At 41.2% G+C, this 24,420-nt stretch overlaps 1 protein-coding gene across 1 annotated transcript in view; it reads left to right on the top strand.

The window, feature by feature from the left end:
- The first annotated feature begins 87 nt into the window (after nucleotides 1-87).
- Nucleotides 88-24,420, top strand: part of LOC129112655 (thyrotropin-releasing hormone-degrading ectoenzyme-like) — a 137,939-nt gene continuing 113,606 nt past the window's right edge. The window contains exons 1-3 of the mRNA XM_054624848.1: nucleotides 88-573; nucleotides 3,899-4,149; nucleotides 13,697-13,973. Coding sequence (XP_054480823.1) covers nucleotides 88-573; nucleotides 3,899-4,149; nucleotides 13,697-13,973 — 1,014 coding nt within the window. The remainder of the gene's footprint in view (nucleotides 574-3,898; nucleotides 4,150-13,696; nucleotides 13,974-24,420) is intronic.

The following is a 24,420-nucleotide window of genomic DNA, read 5'->3' as shown; positions in this document are numbered from 1 at the left end:
CTCATTGGATCGTCTGGAATCAAACCTGCACATGTTTTCCTGTATCTGGACTCGTTTCTGAGCCGTTACAGCGACTCTATCGGCTAAATGGGTCTAAACGACAGCAGCCCGGGCGCCATGCGCAACGGCCGAGGGCTCTCGGACCAGTGGGCGGAAACGGTGGTGGTCCGGCCTCGAACCACCGAGCGCCACATCACGGTGCACAAGCGCCTGGTGCTGGGGTTCGCCCTGTCCATCCTCACCCTCATCATCGTCACCGCGGTGGCCGTGGTGCTCAGCGTCCGCTTCGAGGAGTGCGGTGGACGGGATGGCGACGGGGCCACGGGGGAGTCGGGCTCCCGGGGGTCGTCCAAGTTGAACGGGAGCAGAGGGGAGAGGACGGGGGAGAGGGGGGACGAGGAGGCGGTCCAGCCGTGGAGGAACTCCAGGCTGCCGGGCTCTCTGAGGCCGCGGCACTACGACCTGAGGCTCGCCGTCTACATGGACAACTTCACCTTCTCCGGAGAGGTCAGCATCGAGCTGGAGTGCATCAACGCCACCCGGTTCATCGTGCTGCACACCGACCGCCTTGAGGTACGGTGGCCTGTTTGGACATAAATCTGTAGAAATATTTGGTAAACATGAATTATCTTTAGGAACATCGGTATGCTCGTAGTGATGTCTGTGATACGCATAACGATATTGGCTCAATCCCACGTACGCTGAATTCCTCAATGACCTGATCGCAAAATATAGTCAGGCAATCTCTGCAAAATAGACTTTTTGTGACTTGTCATGGGTCGTGCAGTGGCTAGCATTGGTTCTGGATAATAGTTTAATTTGAGGTGAATTGGCTCAGGTGTTGCATGTCAATGGGCAGAGTTGGAGATAGCAAATTGGATGGCGAGACTCTGCTGAACCAACTTATCTTCCTCTGTTCTCTTGAGTCTGGCCGCCGCTGTGACATCGGTACGAGTTCTCGAGTCAAAGGTCACCAAAGTTCGGCTTACATAAAATCGACTCGTGAAGTAATTTGCTTTTGTAGCCGTGGAGATTCCTTTAAAGTCCATTGATGGGTTTTACTGCTCTAGATGCCGATGCGACCGAGCTCTTGGAGCCTAAACAGTAGGAAACCTTAACTTTCAAATTACCTCCAGAGGATAGTGGAACAGGGAAAAACTCTTATGTAAGTTACTCTCAAAGGAATTTTATTTTGTGAACCACCAGAAGACATGCTACATTGTGATATATACTGTTAGAAAGATATGAAATCACCTATATGGGGATAGGTGAATTTGGCCATTGGATTCCAATGGATTCATCACCTGGGGATCATAAATGTGTTCAGTAAATTTACTGGATAGACTTTAATATTTATTGTGAACACATGGGAGATTTGACTTTACCTCAAAAACATTGTTGCATATGTTTAAAAAACAAACAAAAAAGGATGATGCCTTTTGTGTGAAGTTAAATGAATGTTTAGGTGATGCTCAAGTGTTGGACATATCGCTTCCCAACCCCTGAAATTGAACTAGAAAACCAAAGGTGCACATTTCTGTAATCACTGGAAGCTTCCTTCAGAAGCAGTGATTGATAAAGACGGGTCCTTACCGCCTGTGGATGTAAACACTTTGATAACTTTCCTGAGGATTCTCTCCAAACAAAGCTCCTTGTTTGCATCCAGAGATCTACTCTCTCTGTGTTTGGGCGAGAGACAAAAACAACAACCCTCTCTCTAACAAAGAATGTTTATTTCCAGATTCAGCCTCAGAGATTTCTCTAACGAGGCTAATTAAGCACCAAAGTTGCTGTTTCAGCCAAATTATTTGAGACGGGCTCGCGGTGGGAGAAAGCCTCAGAGAAACGCCGGAGCAACATGATTTTTCCGGCCGGTCATCTCGGCTAATGTGAGAGGAGGATGAATCCCTCTAATTTGGGCAGAGGCCGATTAAAAACCCTGCAGCTCCTTTTGTGTCGGTGTGTGAGCACGCTGTGAATTAAGAGGTGTTGTTAGGCGCCAGGCGGGTCTCCTATGAATGTATCCGTGCATGATCATTTTCTTCATGTAGAGAAGAAGAAAGCCAAAAAGCACATACAAATACAACCTGCTGGTAGAAAGAGCAGAGAAAGAAATACTGTCAAAGTCAAAGAAATGTCAAAAGTAAATGTACTAGAAATTCTACAAAACACAAAAGTAGAAGATTTTTTTCATGTCCCTTGGCACAACTCTTTTTTTGGGGGGGGACCACAATAAAACCACTAAGTAATGTTCAGGAAACGCATCATGGTTGGCCTTAAAATAACTATGAAGAGTTATGTTCAGGCAACAAAACAAACAAGTTAGGTTTAAGCAAAACAAACAGTTAGGTTTACCAACAGTTTGGTTTGGGCAGTTTGGTTTGGGCAACAAAGCCAAACACATCATCAGTTCTTTGGCTGATTTCCTTCACCCTTGGCAACAATTGTCAGTTTATGTGGAGGAAAATGAACTTGTGGAGACCGCAGTGACTCTCGCATGACTGACCACACAAATTAGATAAAAAATGACGAATAAAGATTTAGTATTCAAACAAGATCAATGTTTGGAGTTTCAGCTGTCTGACAGAGACGAGTGGAGCTCACAAAGCAAACCAATCAACAAACAAACACAAAAATAGCATTGTGGTTGAGTGGAGCATTTGAAGGCATCACGGAGCGTGACGCTGCGTTCGCTGACTCACCAGAAAAAAACAGCGTTTTAATCCTCAACCTTTCCTCTCGGTGTCAGCCGGCGCTCTGCTCGTATCGATCTCTTCATTCATCAAAGCACTAACTCAGACGCTCACGCCCGGCCTCTGATTGGTGGACGATCGCTGATGCGTGACAACAAAGAGACCCGCTTCCTCCTAATGGTTCCTGCTGTTACCGGGCATGTTCCCATCATGCACTGCTGCCCATCTCTGAGGGGTTGTTCCAACAATTTTCTTCAAACCTCAGCTCTCCGTTTCTGCTTAATGACCAGTTTCCCCCCAGTTTTCATTATTTTACTTCTTTGCTTTACCAGTTTATTGGTTCTTTAAACATCTTATTGATTTGTAAACAAATGTTGTGATACACAGAATACTTTAAGGACATGTCAAGGTGGGATTTTGTTGGTAATGAGCATCAAACAGGAGGAAACAAGCAACTAGGAGATGATGATGAAAGAAATGTTATACAAAAATATTCAACATAATACACACTTCCTTACAAAAGAGTTTCATGCTACTTGGCAAAGGTGAAAGAAGTACTCATATATTTTACTTAAGTAAAAGTAGTAATACAGCTCTGTAAAAATAAAAGTACAAGTCCTGAATACAAGATTTTACCTAAAGTTACTGTGAGGAACTTCTATCTGGTCCTGAATCAGTCTCAGTTTAGTCCTGATCCTCTATAGACCTCCATCAGTAAACCAGACCATCAGAGAGAAGATCGTCTGTTTCTATAAAGTTATTCTTAAAGCTCGTCATCGGAGCCACCGGGTCGGATTCTGGAGAAACCAGATGAAATCATGAAGGTTCACCAGGAACTCCTTCAGCTCAGACTCAGCTGGACCCACTGGAGGGAAGGGAGGAACCGGAGAACCAGGACTGAGCGTGCAGACTGTCAGACCCTGCTGCAGTAAAATGAGAGGTTTTCTAAAGGGGCTCTGGTGCTCGCAAACACTACCACTTTAGTCCACAGGGGCCGCCAAAATCAACCCCAAATGAAAGTTCCTTGTAGTACCTTTAAACTAAGATAGTGAACATTGTAAACATGAGGTTCACCAGAGACTGAAGCAACAAGTTGCTCTGAGTCAACTTACAGAAATAACTGGTTTTGTTGTGTCCTGTTACTTTAGAGTTCATTTAAAAGACCTCATCTTAACGTTCATCGCTCTTCTTCTTCCTCCCTTCAGGTGGACCGGGTGTCCGTCTCAGCAGAGGGCGGCGGCGGTGGCGGTGGCCGACAAGCCAACAGGCCCGGGGGCGGAGCCATGCGTATCCACCGGCACTTCCCCTTCCCGACCAATCAGATGTACGTGGTGGTTCTGCACCGCGAGATGAAGCCCATGAGGGTCTACCGGCTGAACGTGAGCTTCGACGCCGCCATCGAGGACGAGCTGCTGGGCTTCTTCAGGAGCTCCTACATGCTGCAGAGAGAGAGACGGTACACACACACACACACACACACACACACACACACACACACACACACACACACACACACACACACACACACACACACACACACACACACACACACACACACAGCAGCAGGTGGTTTGAGTAGAAAAGGTCAGAGCTTCACATCCACGACATTGATTAACTCAAACACATGGCTGAGTCTGAGTGTGTGTGTGTGTGTGTGTGTGTCTTTCTTTGTGTGTGTGTTCCACTTATCAAACCACTCACTCCCTTCCTTATGAATTTCCCATAAGCCCCTGCTGCAGAGTTGTTTCCACATCAGATTTCTTCCCCACGGTGCTGATGGGAAACAGACTGTGTGCTGATACATTTATTATTTCATGCATGAGTTTTGTCTCCGTGTGGAGGCCCGTCTGTCTGTGTGTGTGTGTGTGTGTGTGTGTGTGTCTGTGTGTGTGTGTGTGTGTGTGTGTGTGTGTGTGTCTGTGTGTGTGTGTGTGTGTGTGTGTGTGTGTGTGTGTGTGTGTGTGTGTGTGTGTGTTACCACGGCGACAGAACATCTTATCCACGTCTGTTCTGCTTATTGCAGAAACACAAAGTTGTGGTTAATTGATAAAATCAGAAGAGCTGACTTGTGATTGGATGGAGGGAAGTCACGACCATATAAGGGCTCATCCGACATTTCTGTTTGGTATTATGAGTAGAGTCGGGTTGATTTCCCGTTTTGCTGTTCCGCTGTATGAATTTAAACTGGTTTCATTTCATGCGGCATATTTCTTCCTCTTCTTTTGGCTGCTCCTCTTCGGGGTCACAGCGACTCATCTACTTCCATCTATATGGAAGCCAAAGTCTTGACCAATCCGGTATGCAAATCTGCAATTATGATCCTCATAAGTGCTTTGGCATTGGTTTTACTCTAGAGGGGGGTTGCATGATTTATTAGTGGAAGAAAACCCACAAAAACATGCAACATCCTCATGGAAAGGTTCGGAGAAAAGAGAGGATTTAAAGTGCAGCTTGCCTGAGCTGTGTTTGATTCTCAAAATAAAAGAATGAAACTTATTTTACTCTTTTTTGGTCGTTGAAAACTAAATTCATCTTTTGCGTTGAGGTTATGCACCTGACTCTGGTCCCTCTAATGTGCATCCTCTTCTGTTTCAGTGAGAATAGTTTGTGCACAAAAGTCTTGTGTTAAATGTTATTCGTTGATATAAATCCTACAAAAACTACAAATACTAAAAACCAAAGAGTTTTCTAAAAAGGGATACAACAAAAATACTTTTTCAGTCCCGTCCACGACACCTGGGCCTCAATTACCAATATCTGATCAATAAGCTGTTTGCTTCAGTGTGTGGATGAGACTGGGATCATTCATTTCTAAGGAAACATCTTTACTTTATAAAACAAAATTAAATATGTAGAAATACTTTTATTAATTAAGATGATGGTGTCTGAAACCAGACCCAGCTGCAGTTTAAAACGAGCTTATTCACGGTGACTCCATGTTTCCTTCACTCATATTGATGCAGCTTTCTTGCTTCATTGATTTCTTAATTTGCTTCCTTTTAAGTACAAATTACAAATTACACATGAATGTGTTTCTCTGCCTCTGAGCCGGCGGCTGCCAGAGGGGTTATGTCTTCAGGTCGTCTCCTGGACTCAAACCTGTTTTTTTAGCCATAATTATGATGTTTTTACATAAATGAAGATGAAGAGATGCCTGATTGGTGGAGACGCACAAGCAGGAGGCGGTTATTCTAGTTGTTATATCCAGCAGCAGATTGAATCATCTGCTGCTGGATATAATAAATGATCTGTCAGAAGCAGAAGCGTGATGAGTTATTTCTCTACAATCGTCCCGTGTTCTCTGGCCGCTGCTGTTTGGAACGATGGCGGATCAATACAGCAGCTGATGGACCAGCAGAGCTCGATCACAACACATCAACCTGTTAGTTAAGGCTGAGTGAGACCTGGTTAACGCCCACGTTGTGCCATGAACACACCAGATGAGAGAATCTGTGTTAACCTTGTTTTGGTGCCAGAGCTCGTATTAGAAAAAATAAATAAGTCACATCCAGACACATGACTAACAGCCTGTAGAAGAGCCAGTCTCAGTCCATAAATATGTGAATATGATGACTCAGCAGCAGAGGAAAGAGATGCATAGTAAAAATAACAGCCGATTATTTAAAAAATATATATCATTTTGTAAAAAAAAATAATTGAAATGTCTGTTCAGAGACGTTTACTGTCCACACTAACCCCGCTGAGAGGTGTGTGTGTGTGTGTGTGTTTAAAGCTCACTATTGGCTTAAGGATTAGCTTGATGCAGCTGTGTGGCTAATGCTAACACACACACACACACACACACACACACACACACACACACACACACACACACACACACACACACACACACACACACACACACACACCACTGCCACTGTGAGAAATGCTTAATATCCAGTATACTTTAAACCCCAGGCTGGGCTTAAATGCTTTAATGCTGGGAGGGGGGGATTAATTAGCGCACACACACACACACACACACACACACACACACACACACACACACACACACACACACACACACACACACACACACACACACACACACACATATCACTGTTTAGGCTCAGTATCGATCTCTATGCTAATGATGCGTTTAATGTCGTCTCGGAGGGAAACCAGTCTGAAATGGTTCAGTTTGTTACTCCACTGGTCTGCTGTCTGCTGCTCACATGACAGATGACACACATGACACACACACACACACACACACACACACACACACACACACACACACACACACACACACACACACACACACACACACACACACACACACTCACACACACACATCGATGATGTAAAAGGAGGAAACTGGACTTTTTCATCACATAATATTTCTTCTTTGTGAAAATACTCATGACAAAAAAACCAAATATTCAAGAGGAAATATTTGGAGCGAATATGCCACAATGACAAAAAAAAAAATCTTTAATGTAAATAAACCTTTTAAATGAGTGTTTATGGAGCCAGCTGTGTTTCCATCGCAGTAATGAGTCCTGGTGAGTGAAGAGCTTCTCCTTCAGCTCATTAAGCCTCTGCAGACGTCTGAAGACAGCAGGACTCCAACATGTTGGAATGCAGCCTCTGTGTTTACCTTCATTAAATCACATGTCAGCAGGCTGCACAATAACACACACACACACACACACACACAAAAACTTTGTTGTTGATTGACTGATTATTGTGAATAATTGGTGCGTACATAAAAAAACAGAATTTAAAAATAGAAATATGAAAATATACAAAACAATATGCTAAACAAGTAAACAAATAAGAGTATGTTAAAACAGGTATAATATATTTATATGTGTGTGTGTGTCTGTGTGTGTGAGTCTGTGTGTGTGTATATGTATGAGTGTATGTGTGTATATATGTGTGTGTGTGTGTGTGTATATATGTGTGTGTGTGTATATATGTATGTGTGTATATATGTGTGTGTGTGTATATATGTGTGTGTATATATGTATGTGTGTGTATATATGTGTGTGTGTGTGTGTATATATGTATGTGTGTATATATGTGTGTGTGTGTATATATGTATGTGTGTATATATGTGTGTGTGTGTGTGTATATATGTATGTGTGTATATATGTGTGTGTGTGTGTGTGTGTGTATATTAGTGTCAGAAACGCTGCCGACTACCATTTTAAACGGCAGTACTCTACTTTCTGCCCTGTGATTGGCTCAGCTGTTTCAGAGCGATGTGATTGGCTGAGAGTGTATTTATCACTTTACACCTCACCTGATCAATACTCCGCCGTTGAGCTCGTGTAATTAAAATGTTCTGGATGTGAACTTAAGAACAACCCCGAAAACCCAGACTTGTAAACGAGCTGTGAGGAGCTCCTTCAGCAGACCCCGGCTGCTCTCTTTAGTTTCTTTATCCACAGAGAAGCTTCCTTTTAACAAGGACAGAAAATTAGAGTTAACGAGGAGAAGTGAGGAACAAAGAACGCCGGAGAGCTAACGAGAGAGGACAGATGGAGAGAGGAGGTTTTTTGGCCTCCTCTTCATCATCACTCCCACTGACTCCCTCGTTCTGATAGCTTCATTTAGAGGAGAGATGAGGTGTTAGGGATCAATACTGCAGCGTGTGTGTGTGTGTGTGTGTGTGTAGGGTAACCTATATAACAAGGCAGTCAACTTTATGAATGCATTCAATCTGACACACAGAGGAGGATGAGGAGGAGGAGGAGGAAGAGGAGGAGCTTCTCTCTCAGCTGAGCACTGATTGAAGTCCAGGGTGAATATCTGAACATCTATTGGATGGATGCCGTTACATGGAGAAGGAATGCTAACGACTTTGTGTTCCCCTCACTCTTCATCACCAACGGGTCAATACTTCCACTCGATCGTCCTCTTCTGTACGACAAGGGACCTCTATAAGTTAACTCCAGAACAAAACTTACTACAAGTTTTTAACCTGTTATGAAACAGTCTCAATTAAATACTTAATAACTCTATATGACATATATATGTATATATATATATATATTCTTATAATCTGGAGGGAAAGGAGGAGAACCAGAACCAGGACTGAGCGTTGCAGACTGTCAGACCCTGCTGCAGTAAAATTAGAGGCTTTCTAAAGGGAGTCTGGTGAACGGAAGCACTACCACCTTTGTCCACAGGGGTCGCCAGAATCAACACCGAGTTAAAGTTCCTCACATAGACTGTATATAAGAAGTGTACGTAGTGGTGATGTCACTCATTGGTTTGTGGACTGCAGTTATGAAGCCTCGTGTTTGTTGTTTTGTCCGTCGCCATCTTGTTTTTTTTGGCAACCAGTAAACAGGAAGTGACCATATTTGGACTGAGGAGGAGTGACGTAGAGACGCCGTATACGTCTCTGGTGTCGACCTGTCAATCAGTGTGTAGCCCCGCCCTAAAGCATCCCCTGCTTTATGGTCTGTTTGACTCTAAATGGAGCATCATTTACTAAATGAACATCATGCTGTATTGAAGAAGACTTGAAACTAGAGATTGAGACCATAAACTCATGTTTACAATGTTTACTGAGGGAATAAATCAAGAGAGAAGTAGAGTCATTTTCTCATAGACTTCTATACAACCAGAGGAGTCGCCCCCTGGTGGACAGCAGAGAGAATGCAGCTTTAAGACATGAGAATATTGGTCAGAGTTTTGTCTTCCCCTGTTCAACATGTCTGATAAACTCTTAAAGAGACAGTACGTCTATTGATCTCCTTCCTCCTCCCTCCTATATCCTCCATCCTCACCTTCTCCCCTCCTCCTCTCCATCGGTCGCATATGTTATTTTATATTTTACACCAAACTTGATGAATCAGCTTCTTCACCGGCTTCCTGTATGAAACTATAGCTGCAGCAACACACACACACACACACACACACACACACACACACACACACACACACACACACACACACACACACACACACACACACACACACACACACACACACTGCCGCCCTTTCAATGTGAAAGCAGGGAATTGCAATTTGAAACGTTGCTTAAAGAGATCAGTGTCCGATGTGGTGTGTGTCTATGTGTGTGTGTGTGTGTGTGTGTGTGTGTGTGTCTGTGTCTGTGTGTGTGTGTGTGTGTGAAAAAGATATAGAACAGAAACACACTTCTAACACACACACACATGCTCACACACACTGAAATGCACCTGACTCAACAGTTTCCACTTCAGTAGAATCTCTGAATCTAAATGAGGTGTGTGTGTGTGTGTGTGTGTGTGTGTGTGTGTGTGTGTGTGTGTGTGTGTCTGTGTGTGTGTGTGTGTGTGTGTGTGTGTGTGTGTGTGTGTGTGTGTGTGTCTGTGTGTGTGTGTGTGTGTGTGCGTGCCATTTACATGCCTGCACTCTTCTTCTGTGGTGTCTCCACACAGAGATAATTGCAAACATTACATCAGGAAATGATACGTTTTTCAAGGCGTAGCATCGCTGAATGAATCCATGCATGAGTGTGTGTCTTTGTGTGTGTGCGTGTTTGTGTTTGTGTGTGTTGACATGTCGTGGTTGTCGGGGGCAACGCTGTCTGCTTGGTTGTCAATCAGCATTACTGTGACAACGGCGTTGCTGTTGGCGGTGGCGACTGTTGGCAACCTGTCTGATGTCACGACGCGTTCGTGAGCTTGTTAATATTGTGGTTTTATTGAGCTTCTATTCAGGAGTGTGTGTGTGTGTGTGTGTGTGTGTGTGTGTGTGTGTGTGTGTGTGTGTGTGTGTGTGTTACAGACACTTCTAATAGATTCTCTTTATCTCGTCCCTCTCAGGCTTCTCCATTATTCTCTCTCTCTCTCTCTCTTCTTTGTTATTCTGTCTCTCCCTCCGTCTCTCACCTCCTCCTCCCTCCTCCTCCCTCTATCATCATCTCTCCACACCTCATCTCAGTTTCTTTCTTCTTCTCTCTGCCTGTTGTCCACCTGTCCCTCTCCTCCTGCCTACACTCCTCCTCTCAAGATCTTTCTCCTCTCCTGCTAAATACTCCTCCTTTCCTTCTCTCCTCATGCCTCTTCTTATCTCAGTTTTATCCCCTCCCTCCTCTTCCTCCTCTTTTCCAGCTCCCTTTTTTTCTTCTTTTCCTCCTTTCTTCTCGTCATACCTCCTCCTCCTTTTTTGTCTTTTCTTTAGGGTTCTCCTCTTTTCTCCTCTCAATGTTTGTCCTCCTCTACTTTCCTCTTTTTCCTCTTCCTCTCCTCTCCTCCTTTTATTTCCCCCGGGCCTTCCCCTTCCCCTTCCTACTTCCTGCTTCTCCTCCTTTTCTCTCCTTTCTTTACCACATTGTTCTTCTCTTATTCCCATTTTTTCCTCCTTTCTCTTTCTAATAATCCGCTACGTCTGCCTTTCCTCCTTCTCACTCCTTCTCCTCTTCCTCTTTGTCATCTATATCTCATTTCTTCCTCTTCTTTTTCTCCCTCCCTTTCTGTCCCATCTTGCTTTCTCTTCTTATATTGCTCTTCTTCTTTGCTCCTCTTCCTCCTCATTTTCTGCCAGTCCTCTCTCATTTCCCTCCTATTCTCCTCCTCCAGCTCACCGTTTCATTCATCATCACTCAACACCTCCTTTCATTTTCTATTGTCTATTGTCTGCCTTTCCTCTTCCTCCCCCCTCCCCCCTCCTCTAAAACTCTCTCCTCTTCCCTTCTCCTCTTCAGCTTCCTCCTCTCTCTTTATTTCACATCTCCTTCTTCTCCTCTGATCTTCTCTCATCTTCATCTTCCTTTTCATCCTCCTCCGTCTTCCTCCTGGTCCTCCCATTTCTCTCTCCCCTTCATCATCACCTTTCTTCTCGTCCTCCTCTATTCTTCCTCTGTTTTTGAATATTCAGAGCTTCATGTTGGCTTCTGATATCTTTCTCCTCTTCCTCCTCCTCTTCCTCTCTCATTTCCCTCTTCTTCCTCTAATCTTCCTCCATCTCTCCTTTTCATTTATCATCTCTAAACACCTCCTTTTATATTCTCTTATCTATTGCCCGTCTCTTCCCCTCCCTTTCCTCCTCCTTCCCCATCTTCCTCTTCCTTTTCATCCTCCTCCCATTTCCCTCTCCCCTTCATCATCACCTTTCTTCTCCTCCACCTCTATTCTTCCTCTTTATCGTTCTCCCCGTTTTGAATATTTAGTGCTTCATGGCGGCTTCTGACATTTTTCTCCTCTTCCTCCTCATCTGTTTCTCTCTCTTCGTCTTTCATTTCCTCTCTTCCCCCACCTGTACTTCCTCCTCCTCCTCCACCTCCTCCTCCCCCCCTCGTTCTCCTTTCATGTCTTCCTCCACAAACACCTGGAGAAAAGTTTGCAGAGGGATTATTTCTTGGAGTTTTTAATTTCCTTGCTGTTTCTGTCATCTGACTGACAGACGGACGTAACAAAGCTCTGATATGAAAACATCCCAGTCAGCTTAAAGAAATCAGGAGGAAACAGAAAAACCTTCCCGTGTTTATTTTGGATTATCTCTCTCTGCGGAAGCTCCTTTATTTTTTTTTTCACGCCGAACAAGAACATCTGAGGAAGTAAGAAATGTAAAAACTTCTGCTGACAGCCGACCTGTCGACTTGGCAGGATTATCCTTTAACCCTCCGAACTCTGACTCCACCTTTAATTTCCTCTTTGATGGCTCTGAAAGGTTCAAAGACTGAAACAAAATCCGCCGTCACGCGTTCCACTGTGTGGATTTGTTCCAGAAGTCGGTGTGTTTGAGCTTCAAGCAGAGAGAGAGGAACATTTAAAGACGTGTGACAATATGATGGAGTGATTTATTGGTCACTTCAAGGGTCATTGAATGCAACATCAGTTCATTTAATGATATCATTTTGAAGCAGGGCCAAAAAACTTGTTTCGTGGTCAATAGAGCAGCAATAAATGAGCTATCAATCCTTCACAATAAAAGTCATGTGTATTGAAGAAAAGCCCCTAACAAAGCTTATTCGCTTATAAACCAGACTTGTTTCCTATATATATTTTTCACAATAAAAGCCCATTATTTTTGCGGCTTACTCTTTTTGTCCTTGCAGAATTAGAACACTTGTTTTATTGAAGGATAACCTCCAACAAGGCTTTTTCACTGATAAAAACCCTATACATTTTTCTTTACAATAGAAGCCTGTTATTTCTGCTGTTTACTCTACCTCCCTGCATCATTGCTAGACTTGTTTTATTGAAGAGCATCTGAGCACCTCTAATCTGCTGATAAATGTTCACAATAAAAGCCCTTTAATTAAGCTGCTTACTCTTCCTCCTTGCATAATTGATACACTTGTTTTATGAAGTATAGCTGCAAACAAAGCTTATTCCTTGATCAACAGAATGTATCTTCTATAATCTTTCCACAATAACAACAATCCATTATTTCTGCGGTTTACTTTTCTTAGCTCCATCATTGGCAGGCTTGTTTTATTGAAGAATATCCAATAAAGCCCCTCTAATCCGCTGATAAAAACAATTTCCTATATATGTTTCACAATCAAGCCCTCGTTATTTGCTGCTTAATCTTCCTCCCTGCAGTATTAATAGACTTGTTTAATTAAAGTAAAGACAAGCTTATTTGTTGATAAACACAATTTTTGTCCAATACATTTTTCACAATAAAAGCCCCTCTTTTTCCTGCTATTTACTCTTCCTCCGTGAAGCTTTTGTATAGTGTTTTATTAAAGAACATTCACCAATAAAGCATCTCTAATTCGCTCATAAACACAATTCATTTTGTATACATTTTTCACAATAAAAGCCCTCTTTATTTTTGCTGCTTAATCTTCTTCCCTGCAGTAACAGTAGGCTTGTTTTATTGAAGAACAGCTGCGACTAAAGTACGCCAGTTTGGTAATAAACACATTTTTTTTTAACATAAAGTCTTCACAACAAAAGTTCTCTGTTATTTTGTTATTTGAAACCTTGTATCTTGAGGCAGCAGAATCAGGGTTTGTTGTCATTCTTTGAACAAGTGAAGCCGATCTGAAAGTCTCTCATCTCTTCCTTCATTTCAACAATAACCCACTTCCTTTCTCTTTTCTCTCCCAGCTACCTGGCGGTGACCCAGTTCAGTCCGATCCACGCCCGGAAGGCCTTCCCCTGCTTTGACGAGCCCGTCTACAAGGCCACGTTCTCCCTCACGCTCCGCCACGACTCCCAGTACACCTCGCTGTCCAACATGCCCGTGGAGAGCAGCTCGCTGTCGGACGAGGACGGCTGGACCACCAACCGCTTCGCCCGCACCCCACGCATGTCCACCTACTACCTGGCCTGGGCCGTCTGCAACTTCACCTACAGGGAGACGGTGACCGACGGCGGCGTGACGGTCAGTCTCAACACACACACACACACACACACACACACACAACAACCATTACAACCATTACAACCAGTATCAACCAGTATCAACCAGTATCAACCTCTCTGAGCATTTTGTGCAGAATATTTCTACAACAGATGGAACTGGAAAAACAGCACAAGAAAGAACAAAGACGATATATTTAATAGATCTAAAACAATATATGGAAATAAGATAACAAAACAAGAGAAAGCATTATAAAGGTGTTTTCCAAGTCTCAGACTTAATTATCTGCTTTTCTTCAGATGAGACATTTCCTCTTCTCTTCTCCGCTTTTCAAATCTCTGTGATCTTGACTTAATGATCTCAGTATGTTCCCAAAACCAAATGTTGTTGATCCTCTGTCGGCCTTCTTCTTTTTATTCTTCTGGGTTTTATGTTTGTCTCGAGGCTGAGAGTAAAAGTCTCTGTGATGAAACCTGTGTGGATAGAACATGAATTACAAAAGCTAATTATGTCGACATGATGGCACATTTGAAAGAGCTGTATTTAACATTCAGAGCATTAATGTAGCAGCAAACAACTATTGTCTAACTAAAGCATTCACCCTCCAGTTTCCCTCCATTTAAACACTGTTAGCTCTGTCAGCTCTGTTGCTATAGTTTGCACTGTTAGCACCGTTAGCACCGTTAGCTGCAAGCCGCCGTTTCACCAATGCCAATCTTGGATCTTGCACCTTTTAACTACACTGATCACCTCTAAGCTGTGTTTCATGTCATTAAATCCTAAATCTCCAAACATCTCCATATAATATTTGACATAACAAAGTTGTGATAACTTGATATCTAAGACAATAAGAGGAAAAGACGTCAGGACCAGGAAGTAAGAAGTGATTTTACATGTCTACGTCTAGTGACCTCAATTTTCATTCAAACTTGTATTTAAATCTCGAGGAATGAGGGTATGACCTCATTTTCAATGAGGAGAGTATAATTAAAACAGAATAATTACAAACCCCAAAAATAATTAATGAGAAAACAAACCACCAGCCAGCAACAGAACCCACTTACAAACATTGAAGAGCATCATCAATGGTTCCTGTAAGTTATTCCAAGTGTGTTCAGCACGAAAACCCAAAGTAGTTTTAATAAGGACGAGATATATACGATGGCAACGTTTCCATAAACAAACACAAAGCAATGCCGGTCACGTCTTCCTGTTAGAGATGAAATGATGAGCAGAATAACTGTCATCGGTGATAAACCTGAGGGCCGGGTGATAAACTGAATCCAGAGGTTTAAGAGTGGAGGCAGAGGCGTGTCTACACATAACATCAGCAGGTTGCAGCCCTGGAGGGTTGACAGCTTGGGATGTGGGGTGGGGGTCCAGGCCGGGTTTTCAGAGGTGTTTAAATCCAAGAACTCTGGTAAATCCTCTTATAGAACGGACAAGTTATGTAGCTGCAGCATTAAGAACTCCCCAGGTCCAGAAAGTCATATCTGTTTTGTACATAGACTGCATTTAAGAAGTGGAAGTAGTCACCGAGATGTCAGCTATCCGGTTGTGGAACACAGTTTGCTAAATTTGCCGTCAGGGTTTTCTGACCCAAATCTTCTAAGGTTTAGGCAACAAACCTGCTTAGTTGGGTTTAAAAAAAAGTCATGGTTTGGGTTCAAATCAACCCTTCCTGGCATCAAGCCCCAAAGACAAACTTCTCCCATGTGCTTGCCATCTTGGTTATTGGCTTTCACTTGAGTCAGTCACTGTCTTGGTATTTGGTGGTCGAAACTTTTAGGCGACCAAAAATGTTCCCAATTAACCCAGACCGGACAACGCAGTGGTGTCGACCTGTCAATCAGTGTGTAGCCCCGCCCTAAAGCATCCCCTGCTTTATGGTCTGTTTGACTCTAAATGGAGCATCATTTACTAAATGAACATCATGTGTATTGAAGAAGACTTGAAACTAGAGATTGAGACCATAAACTCATTGTTTGATTAAATAAAAAACAGAGAACGCCCTTTAGACTTGTGGTGTTTAGTTTTTGGAGTGCATCATAAAATTCCTTATAATAACTCTTCTCTTATTATTCTATCATTAATTTTACATAATTGGATAAGTTTATTAGTTAAGAATACTAATTAAAGGTGGACAACAACCTTCAGTTTATAATCATGGACGTTTTGAGAACTCGTCATCTTGATAAAATTACACATTCAAGTCATTATCTCATGAAAACGATGATTTATTTCCAGATAATATCTTAATTAAAGGATTATATAATCAGGACAACCGGCGTAAAATATTACATATGATCACTATTCTCCATCTCTATAATGACTCAAAATGTCTAATTCTCACTAATAGATTAAATGTCTCCTGATGATGTAATGAAGTCAGATAGCAGTATGTGTTTCCTCAGGATTACACAGTAATTAAGATGTGAACTCAAGATATCAGTTTGGTGTCTTGAGAATGGAGATAATTAACTTCTGCGTCTGTTCTGAGGTCGACATGTTTCATTACTTCATTTCCTCCCAGCTGATGTGGATCAAAACGTGGAACCTTTTTGGATCAGGTTCAAATATTTTAATTGTGACCTGTGTTTTCAACACAGGGCAAATTATTTGATATGAATAGGTAGAGGATAATATCCCTGATTCAGGGATATTAAAAAAAGTGACATTATTGATCTATTTGTGTTAAAAAAAAGTCAAATAAAATGAAAGTCAAATATTTAATTAATAATAATTTATTTGACTGTATTTTATAAAATACATATATAATAATACAATAAAGTCAAAAAAATAAAATAAAATGAAGGCAAATAAAAAAATAGAATAAAGTCAAACAAAAAAATTAATAAAACAAAGTCAAATAAAATAAATAATAAAATAAAGTAAAATAAAAAAATAAAAGAATAAAGTCAAATAAAATAATAAAATAAAATAAAGTCAAATAAAAAATTGTAATGAAATAAATGAAGTCAAATAAAGTCAAATAAAGTCAAATAATAAAATAAAGACAAATAAAAAAATATTTGATAAAAGTCAAATTTCTAAAAGTCAAAAAATATTTGACTTTTATAAAAAAAAAGTAAAGAAAAAAGACAAATAAAGTCAAATTAAATTAAATTATAAATAAAAAGATATTAAAAAAAATAAATTCAAATACATTTTTTTATAAAATAAAGTCAAAAAAATAAAAAATAAATAAGTCCTATATCTATCTATCTATCTATCTATCTATCTATCTATCTATCTATCTATCTATCTATCTATCTATCTATCTATCTATCTATCTATCTATCTATCTATATATATATATATATATATATATATATGTATCTCTATTTCTAACTATATAAATCTATATAGATCTTATTGAATTATAAAATGAAAAATGGATGGACTGAGCTACACTGTTGACCCTGCTTTGTTTTAGCCTATATTTAGGCTAAAGTATTTGTTTACATATCAGCAAATTGGCACCCTTAAAAGTATGCCAAATTATATTAGCAGCTCCTGTTTGATAAGATAATAATTAATGCATTACTTTGATACTGAAGAGACAAAACCTAAGACATGTTGATTCTAAGGCAAGTTCTGCAGTCATAAGGAGCAACATTTGTCTATGTTTACTGAGTAGATTTAGGGACATAAATAGCTACAGACATCATATGTTATGATAGACTGTGACAGTGAGACTCACACTTAATCAAAAAATATGTGTAGCATGTCTGTGTGTTCAGGTTCGACGGAGTTATGACTCCAAATATAAGAGTGATTTATGACTAGAGTGTGGCATTAAGGCTCTGAGGGTTTTAAATCACTTTAACTGTGAAGCTGCTGCTGACCGTGATGATAAGCAGCCGGTTGTTTCTATATAACCCCCCAATGATCCATTACTGTTCACCTCATGAGGTGTCTCTGCCTCACAGTTTGAAAACAGATTAATTATTCATATATCAGGCTAAGAATCGGCTCCACCTGAGAGTCAGGCTGCTGCATCCGTTTCATGTCTACGCCTCACATTGTTTATCATCAGTTAGGATTCTGATTTGAAAGTCAAAACCTTCCACTGCTGGATTCAGCTGATATCCCATCATCCCTCTAACAACCATAACGTTTAAAAACAGAAATATGCACATGCACGCGTCCAACGCTCCCGTACAAGGACAAACACATGCTCGACCTTGTTTCACCACCTCCTCCTCCTCCTCCTCCTTTTCCCCACCTCCTCCTCCTCCTCCGATCATCTCTCTATCAGCGTAATTACAGCTCATCCATCTCGTCTGCCAGAAAGTCAAGGACAGCTCTCCAACAGACACACACACACACACACACACACACACACACACACACACACACACACACACACACACACACACACACACACACACACACACACACACACACACACACACACTTTTGCCTTCTTGTTACTGAAAGATAATTTTTAGTGAAATGCTGTTTTAATGGGGAATCATATCTGGGTCATTTATAACCATCACCAGTCTCCAACGCTGTCTGTCTGTGTGTGTGTGTGTGTGTGTGTGTGTGTGTGTGTGTGTGTGTGTGTGTGTGTGTGTGTGTGTGTAGTGATATTCGGGTGGAATCAGTCATGCATATGAGTTTTAGTCTTTATAATGAATACATTAATCTTAATTTTTCATTTTCAGTCAGCAAAAATGTTATATCTGCTTTCATTGTTTCACATTCTTCAGAGGTAAATGAAAGTAAAACAAAGCTTACACATTACGACGACATAAGATCTACTTTATTATCTCTGGCCGTGATCGGCTTAAACCAGCACAGTGATCCATAAAACAAACCCAGCAGCTCGTTGAGTATTTGTTGTAGACGTTGGAAGGAGACAAAGCTCGGAGCGGTGGCTTTGACGTTTATCGCCTCGGTAACGTCTATCTGAAGGTAATCGTTCATGTTCAGAGTGCAGAATGTGTGACGGCTCCTTCAGGACTGCGTCTGAGTGACTGACAGCAGTGATCGTCTTTCTGTCTCCTCTCACCGTGTTGTTCTGTTCTACCAATTCAACTCAACCTCATTTTACACATTTCTTGGTGTAAAAGAACATTAACGATGATGCACATACCAAACCTCAGCATGCTTTCCAGCAGAGCATTGTAGAGAGTTAAAATGATCGAGGTGCCCACACCACACAGTCTGAGCAGAAAGTTACGTCTTTAACTTCGTATCTTCGTAAATTTTGTGATAGTGTGTGAGGTTTGTTCATAGACGTTAGCCATTGGTTTGTGGACTGATCTTATGAGGCCTTGAGTTCGGTGAATTTGCTGTCACCATCTTGGATTATGAGCGTCACCATTTGGGCTTTTTTTGCAACCAGTAAATGGAAGCTACCATATATGGACTGAGGAGGAGTGACGTAGAGACGCCGTATACGTCTCTGGTGTCGACCTGTCAATCAGTGTGTAGCCCCGCCCTAAAGCATCCCCTGCTTTATGGTCTGTTTGACTCTAAATGGAGCATCATTTACTAAATGAACATCATGCTGTATTGAAGAAGACTTGAAACTAGAGATTGAGACCATAAACTCATGTTTACAATGTTTACTGAGGGAATAAATCAAGAGAGAAGTAGAGTCATTTTCTCATAGACTTCTATACAACCAGAGGAGTCGCCCCCTGGTGGACAGGAGAGAGAATGCAGCTTTAAGACTCCTCAGCTTTGGCCTCTTTTTTTCAGAAACGGAGGTTGCAGCCTGGGTTTGTTAGTGGAGAAAGTATTCAGTTCCTTTACTGAGGTATAAGTACTAATACCACACCAAGTTTGAATCCTTTCTGTGCAGGAAAAAATATGTATGTATTTTCAGGAATATGTACTTAAAGTATGTATAATATGAATATCGGGATGTCCTCTGTATTTGGGCCTGCAGCTCACCATAAGCCTCCACAGATAATGGATTAATGGGTTTTCCAGGATATGGGGAGGTGCTTCATTTCCCACCAGAAACTACTTAAAGCTGATGTTTCCTAGATATGAGAGATTAGCCAACGACTTGGTAATTCACACACTTACAGCTCTGAATGATATTACTGAGAGACATTAAGCCTCTTCCAAACACTCCTATATTCTAGATGATTCTAAAGTAGCTTCCTACAGCGTGCAGCGTGCGTCATCACTCTACATTAATGCAGACTAATTCAATTAATGGCTGAAGTGAAGTGTTTATTCTCTCTCCTGCTGCTGTCCGACATTACTGAAAGCTTTTGATTTAAAACAAGACAATGTGACCTTTCTTTGCCCTAATGTACTTTATTTGATTATTAGTTGTTGTGTGAACTTGTATTTGTTGCATTAACATGGACTCTGTAACACTTTGGTACACTTTGGTACATTATAATATAATACTGCTTTATGTTATTTTAACAGCTTATTGTTGCACACATAACATTTTATTTACCATCTAGATAGATAGCTAATACTTTGTTCAATGTTTATGAATAATTTGCTAAACATCTACTACCAATATTTAGATAGAAAGTTAATACTTAAAGATTATTAAATACTTTTTAAAACATTGAAAATCATTAATTAATTAGATAACACTTGTATCTAATAATAATTATAGACGTTTAACAAATAATTTGAAAATCATAAACAAATACTTGATATAGTACATCAAATGTTAGAATTTGTCCAAAATCTTCTGTTGATTGTGAACTAAGGTCATCAGAATGTAATTGATGTAATCTCTGTTCAGCTATGATACAATATACATATCATTTATAAACTAATTATTGGATATTACACAAACGATGATAAAGATACATTATACCATATTTGATAATTGGTAAACGTTATTCATCATCATTTAATTGATGGTTATCATAAAGGGTTACCAAGTATATTTAAACCCATGTCATGTATTAATTGTAATATTTCTGAGAACAAAACATTTTTATAATTGCTCAAGAGTCCTATTTTGCTTTTGAGTCCTCACATGGATCCGAAATAAAGAAACCCCCCAAACGCTACATTATATCTGCAAATTAATTCATATCAATGAAATTGCAAGAAACCATTAAAGAACAATAAAAGCCATTATGGTGTTCAAGAAGGAACAATTTGAAGATTTGATATTTAATTCGAGGAAGATTAAAAGTTTGAATTGATGGTGAGGATGCTCTCTCTGTGAAGAGCTGTGAAGAGGACATGAACGTACGGAATGAATCAGTATTCATGAAGACGAAATGTTCAAAACCTGCCACTCATGAATGTACTTCCATTAATCAACAGATGCTGAGCTGCTGTTTGACAGCTGTTCCTTCATTGTTCCACTGTGAAGGGACAGATCAGAGATTAGAAGTGAAGACGTCCTTGTGTCTTTAAAAACAGAATCTGAATCTACATACAGATGAAGAAAAGTGTGCCGGGCATGAGAAGGATCCCGGAAGCGTCACATGCACATGTTCCTCTTAACAAACAGTATCTGGATGCTCTCTCTGTTACAGCGTCGCTTTCATATTAAAATCCATGTATGAGCCCGAAGGCAGAGGAGAAGCTGCTGTCTGTTTGCAGAGCAGCTTCCTCTGACAGAAACATTAATCCACATCCCTCCTCCTCCTCCTCCTCCTCCTCCCAAAAACCTCTGAAAGAAACAGCTTTATATGACGGAAGGAAGAAAAAAAAATACATCCTCCATATTCTTCAAAACCGCTAAAAACATCTTCATCTGACAGACGCGTTCGTGCTTCCATCCTTCCATCCTCCTCAAAAACAGCAGAAAGGAAAGCAGAACATCAGTCGGCACGAAGGAACTCAGTCTCTGCATGAATGATGCAACTCGTTAGTTTCTTGGAGATAATCTCAACATGTAAATCTAGTTATGTAGAAGACGGTGGATAACTAAATAATGTTCATAGGGAGATGCTCTGTGCCTCAGTTAAAATCAATATCTTGTTGCTACTTGAAACAAGATGTGTCCTCGGGCTAAGTGGCAAAACATTTCCATTTTTTATTTCCATTTTGAATAACAACTAACCACATAACGTCAAGCAAATTTACCTTAATTTCCCACAACTTTATATTGCATTTTCAAACAGATTAAACCACTCTAGATATATATCAAAGCACTGTATTAAATATGTATTCATTATTGTGGTTTGTGGGAGATATTACATTTATATGCAACTATATTGCAACAACAAATGAAGGAAACATCATGCCGATCAGATTTGATAATTACACGATGATGGAATCTTGTAATGAATGTCTCTGCCAACTCATTTCAGTAAACATGGAAGGATCACTACCGTAGATCCATGGTTTCAGAGGCCCTCCTGGCTTTCACCAGCAAAAGACCTCGAAGACACGGACAAATGACTCAAAATGACCTAAACAGGTGGACTCTTAGTTTATGAAATTAATCTCAAAATACAGACATTTACGCGCATACAATAAATACAGACCGTGTCCCAATCAATATCCAGTGATTAAACTCAGCCCACTCTCATATTTACCCCTCTAACTGAAGGAAACATGTTTGCATTTCTTGGACATTCAGAAAAAGTGATTCGTCAAATTAAGGTATAAAAACTTTAGAAGCTTTCTTGATTTCAAAGAAAAATGTAATCTGTCAACGTAACACAAGGACTCCTCCATCATTCAGATGATCGGAGCACAAACAGATCTCCAGTCAGTCCAGTCAAACCTCCAGGCTTCATCGTCAACTTTAATTCTTCTTCTTCTTTTTCAGTCTTTCACAGTCTCCTCTTTCTTTCTTCACATCATTCAAAAAACAGCCGTCTGTTTTTCTGTTGTTCTCTCGGCGTGATGTGTCTCTGTAAGAATCTGTGTTCCTGTAATGAGCCGCTTTTCCTTCAGGGCGGATTTAAAGTCTGACAGACTACAAACAAACAAACAAACAAACAACAAACGGTGTGTGTGATGACCCACTGAGACACTCCGGAATCCATAAAAACCTCCATCTTGCAGCCATTTAGCTTGTTATTCCTTCATCTGGTGTAATTCCACCGACTGTCCGCGTCGTAAAGCGGAGTGTGTTGGTGTTTACCTGCCAGCTAGTCGACCGCTGTGAATCTGAACCGCAACAGGTTTCTGCGTGAAACAAAGCAGAAGGAGAGGATGGCGTTTCAAAAGGTTGTTGTGGTGAACGGTGCTGTTTGGTGGCAGGTTAGCTTATGATGAGCCTCTTTAGAGAGAGCTGTTTGGCTATTGGTGGGGAAAATAATGAACAGAACAACACAAAGACATGCAAGCAACAGTTCATTATAAAATTCGTAGCTATACCTAGAAAAATGAATACACTGTCCTTTATAGATATCCCATGAAATATATTCATATGTAATCCACGTAAACGTTAACCAGGAAGTATTAATTCTGCAAAAAAAACCACACAGGACTGGTAAGAGTGGAGGTGAATGGGTTAGGAGTTTGAGAAACCAGTTAATGTTGAACTTTTGTACCGCAATGTTTTCCTCAGCCCAACTAAAAAGTGTTGTTGCCTAAACCTGCTGAAGTTGTTTTCCTGTGTTGACGGAAGTTTATTTTGAAAAGATTGTATTCATGTAACAAGTGGAGATCTACAGGTGTTGCTGGACTTTCTTAGTCATAACTTTTTCTGAAGATATCCTATGAACCGTTGTGTGTGTGAGTGATCGTGAGTGAGTGTGCTACCATGTGTCTGTCCACGGCGTATCTCTCATACTGCTGCAGCAAACTGCGTAATCTTTTTGGCGAGCAGTTACGGCTGCATGGTCAAGGACCTTTAATGGTTGCGGTGAATGGCACTTTCTCACAACACCTTTTATTACCTGTTTAATACCGCCACTGACTGCCTGCTGACTCCTTACACACTACTCTTAAGCTAATGAAACTACAGTACACATAATGCTATACCTCACTGCTGCTTAGCAGGCAGATAACTTGAAGAGTTTATTTACCCGGCCACCTCTAGACTTCCCTTTGCCCCCCCCCAGTTAAATCTCCTAGAAGCACCAGCAGTACACAGTGATGGTTTGTGACATTCAGATTACTAAAGATCTCATCTCATCTCATCTCATCTCATTTTCGTCCGCTTATCCGGGGTCGGGTCGCGGGGGGAGCAGCTCAAGCAGGGGGCCCCAGACTTCCCTTTCCCGGGCCACATTGACCAACTCTGACGGGGGATCCCGAGGCGTTCCCAGGCCAGTGTTGAGATATAATCTCTCCACCTAGTCCTGGGTCTTCCCCGAGGTCTCCTCCCCACTGGACGTGCCTGAAACACCTCCCAAGGAAGGCGCCCAGTGGGCATCCTTGCCAGATGCCCGAACCACCTCAGCTGACTCCTTTCTAAGTAAAGGAGCAGCGGCTCTAATCCGAGTTCCTCACGGATGGCTGAGCTTCTCACCCTATCCCTAAGGGAGACGCCAGCCACCCTTCTGAGAAAACTCATCTCGGCCGCTTGTACCCGCGATCTCGTCCTTTCGGTCATCAC

This window comes from Anoplopoma fimbria, chromosome 23 (genome assembly GCF_027596085.1).
Source record: "Anoplopoma fimbria isolate UVic2021 breed Golden Eagle Sablefish chromosome 23, Afim_UVic_2022, whole genome shotgun sequence".
NCBI lineage: Eukaryota > Metazoa > Chordata > Actinopteri > Perciformes > Anoplopomatidae > Anoplopoma > Anoplopoma fimbria.
The sequence above is the reverse complement of the archived record's forward strand: the minus strand, read 5'-3'. Positions and strand labels throughout refer to the sequence as shown.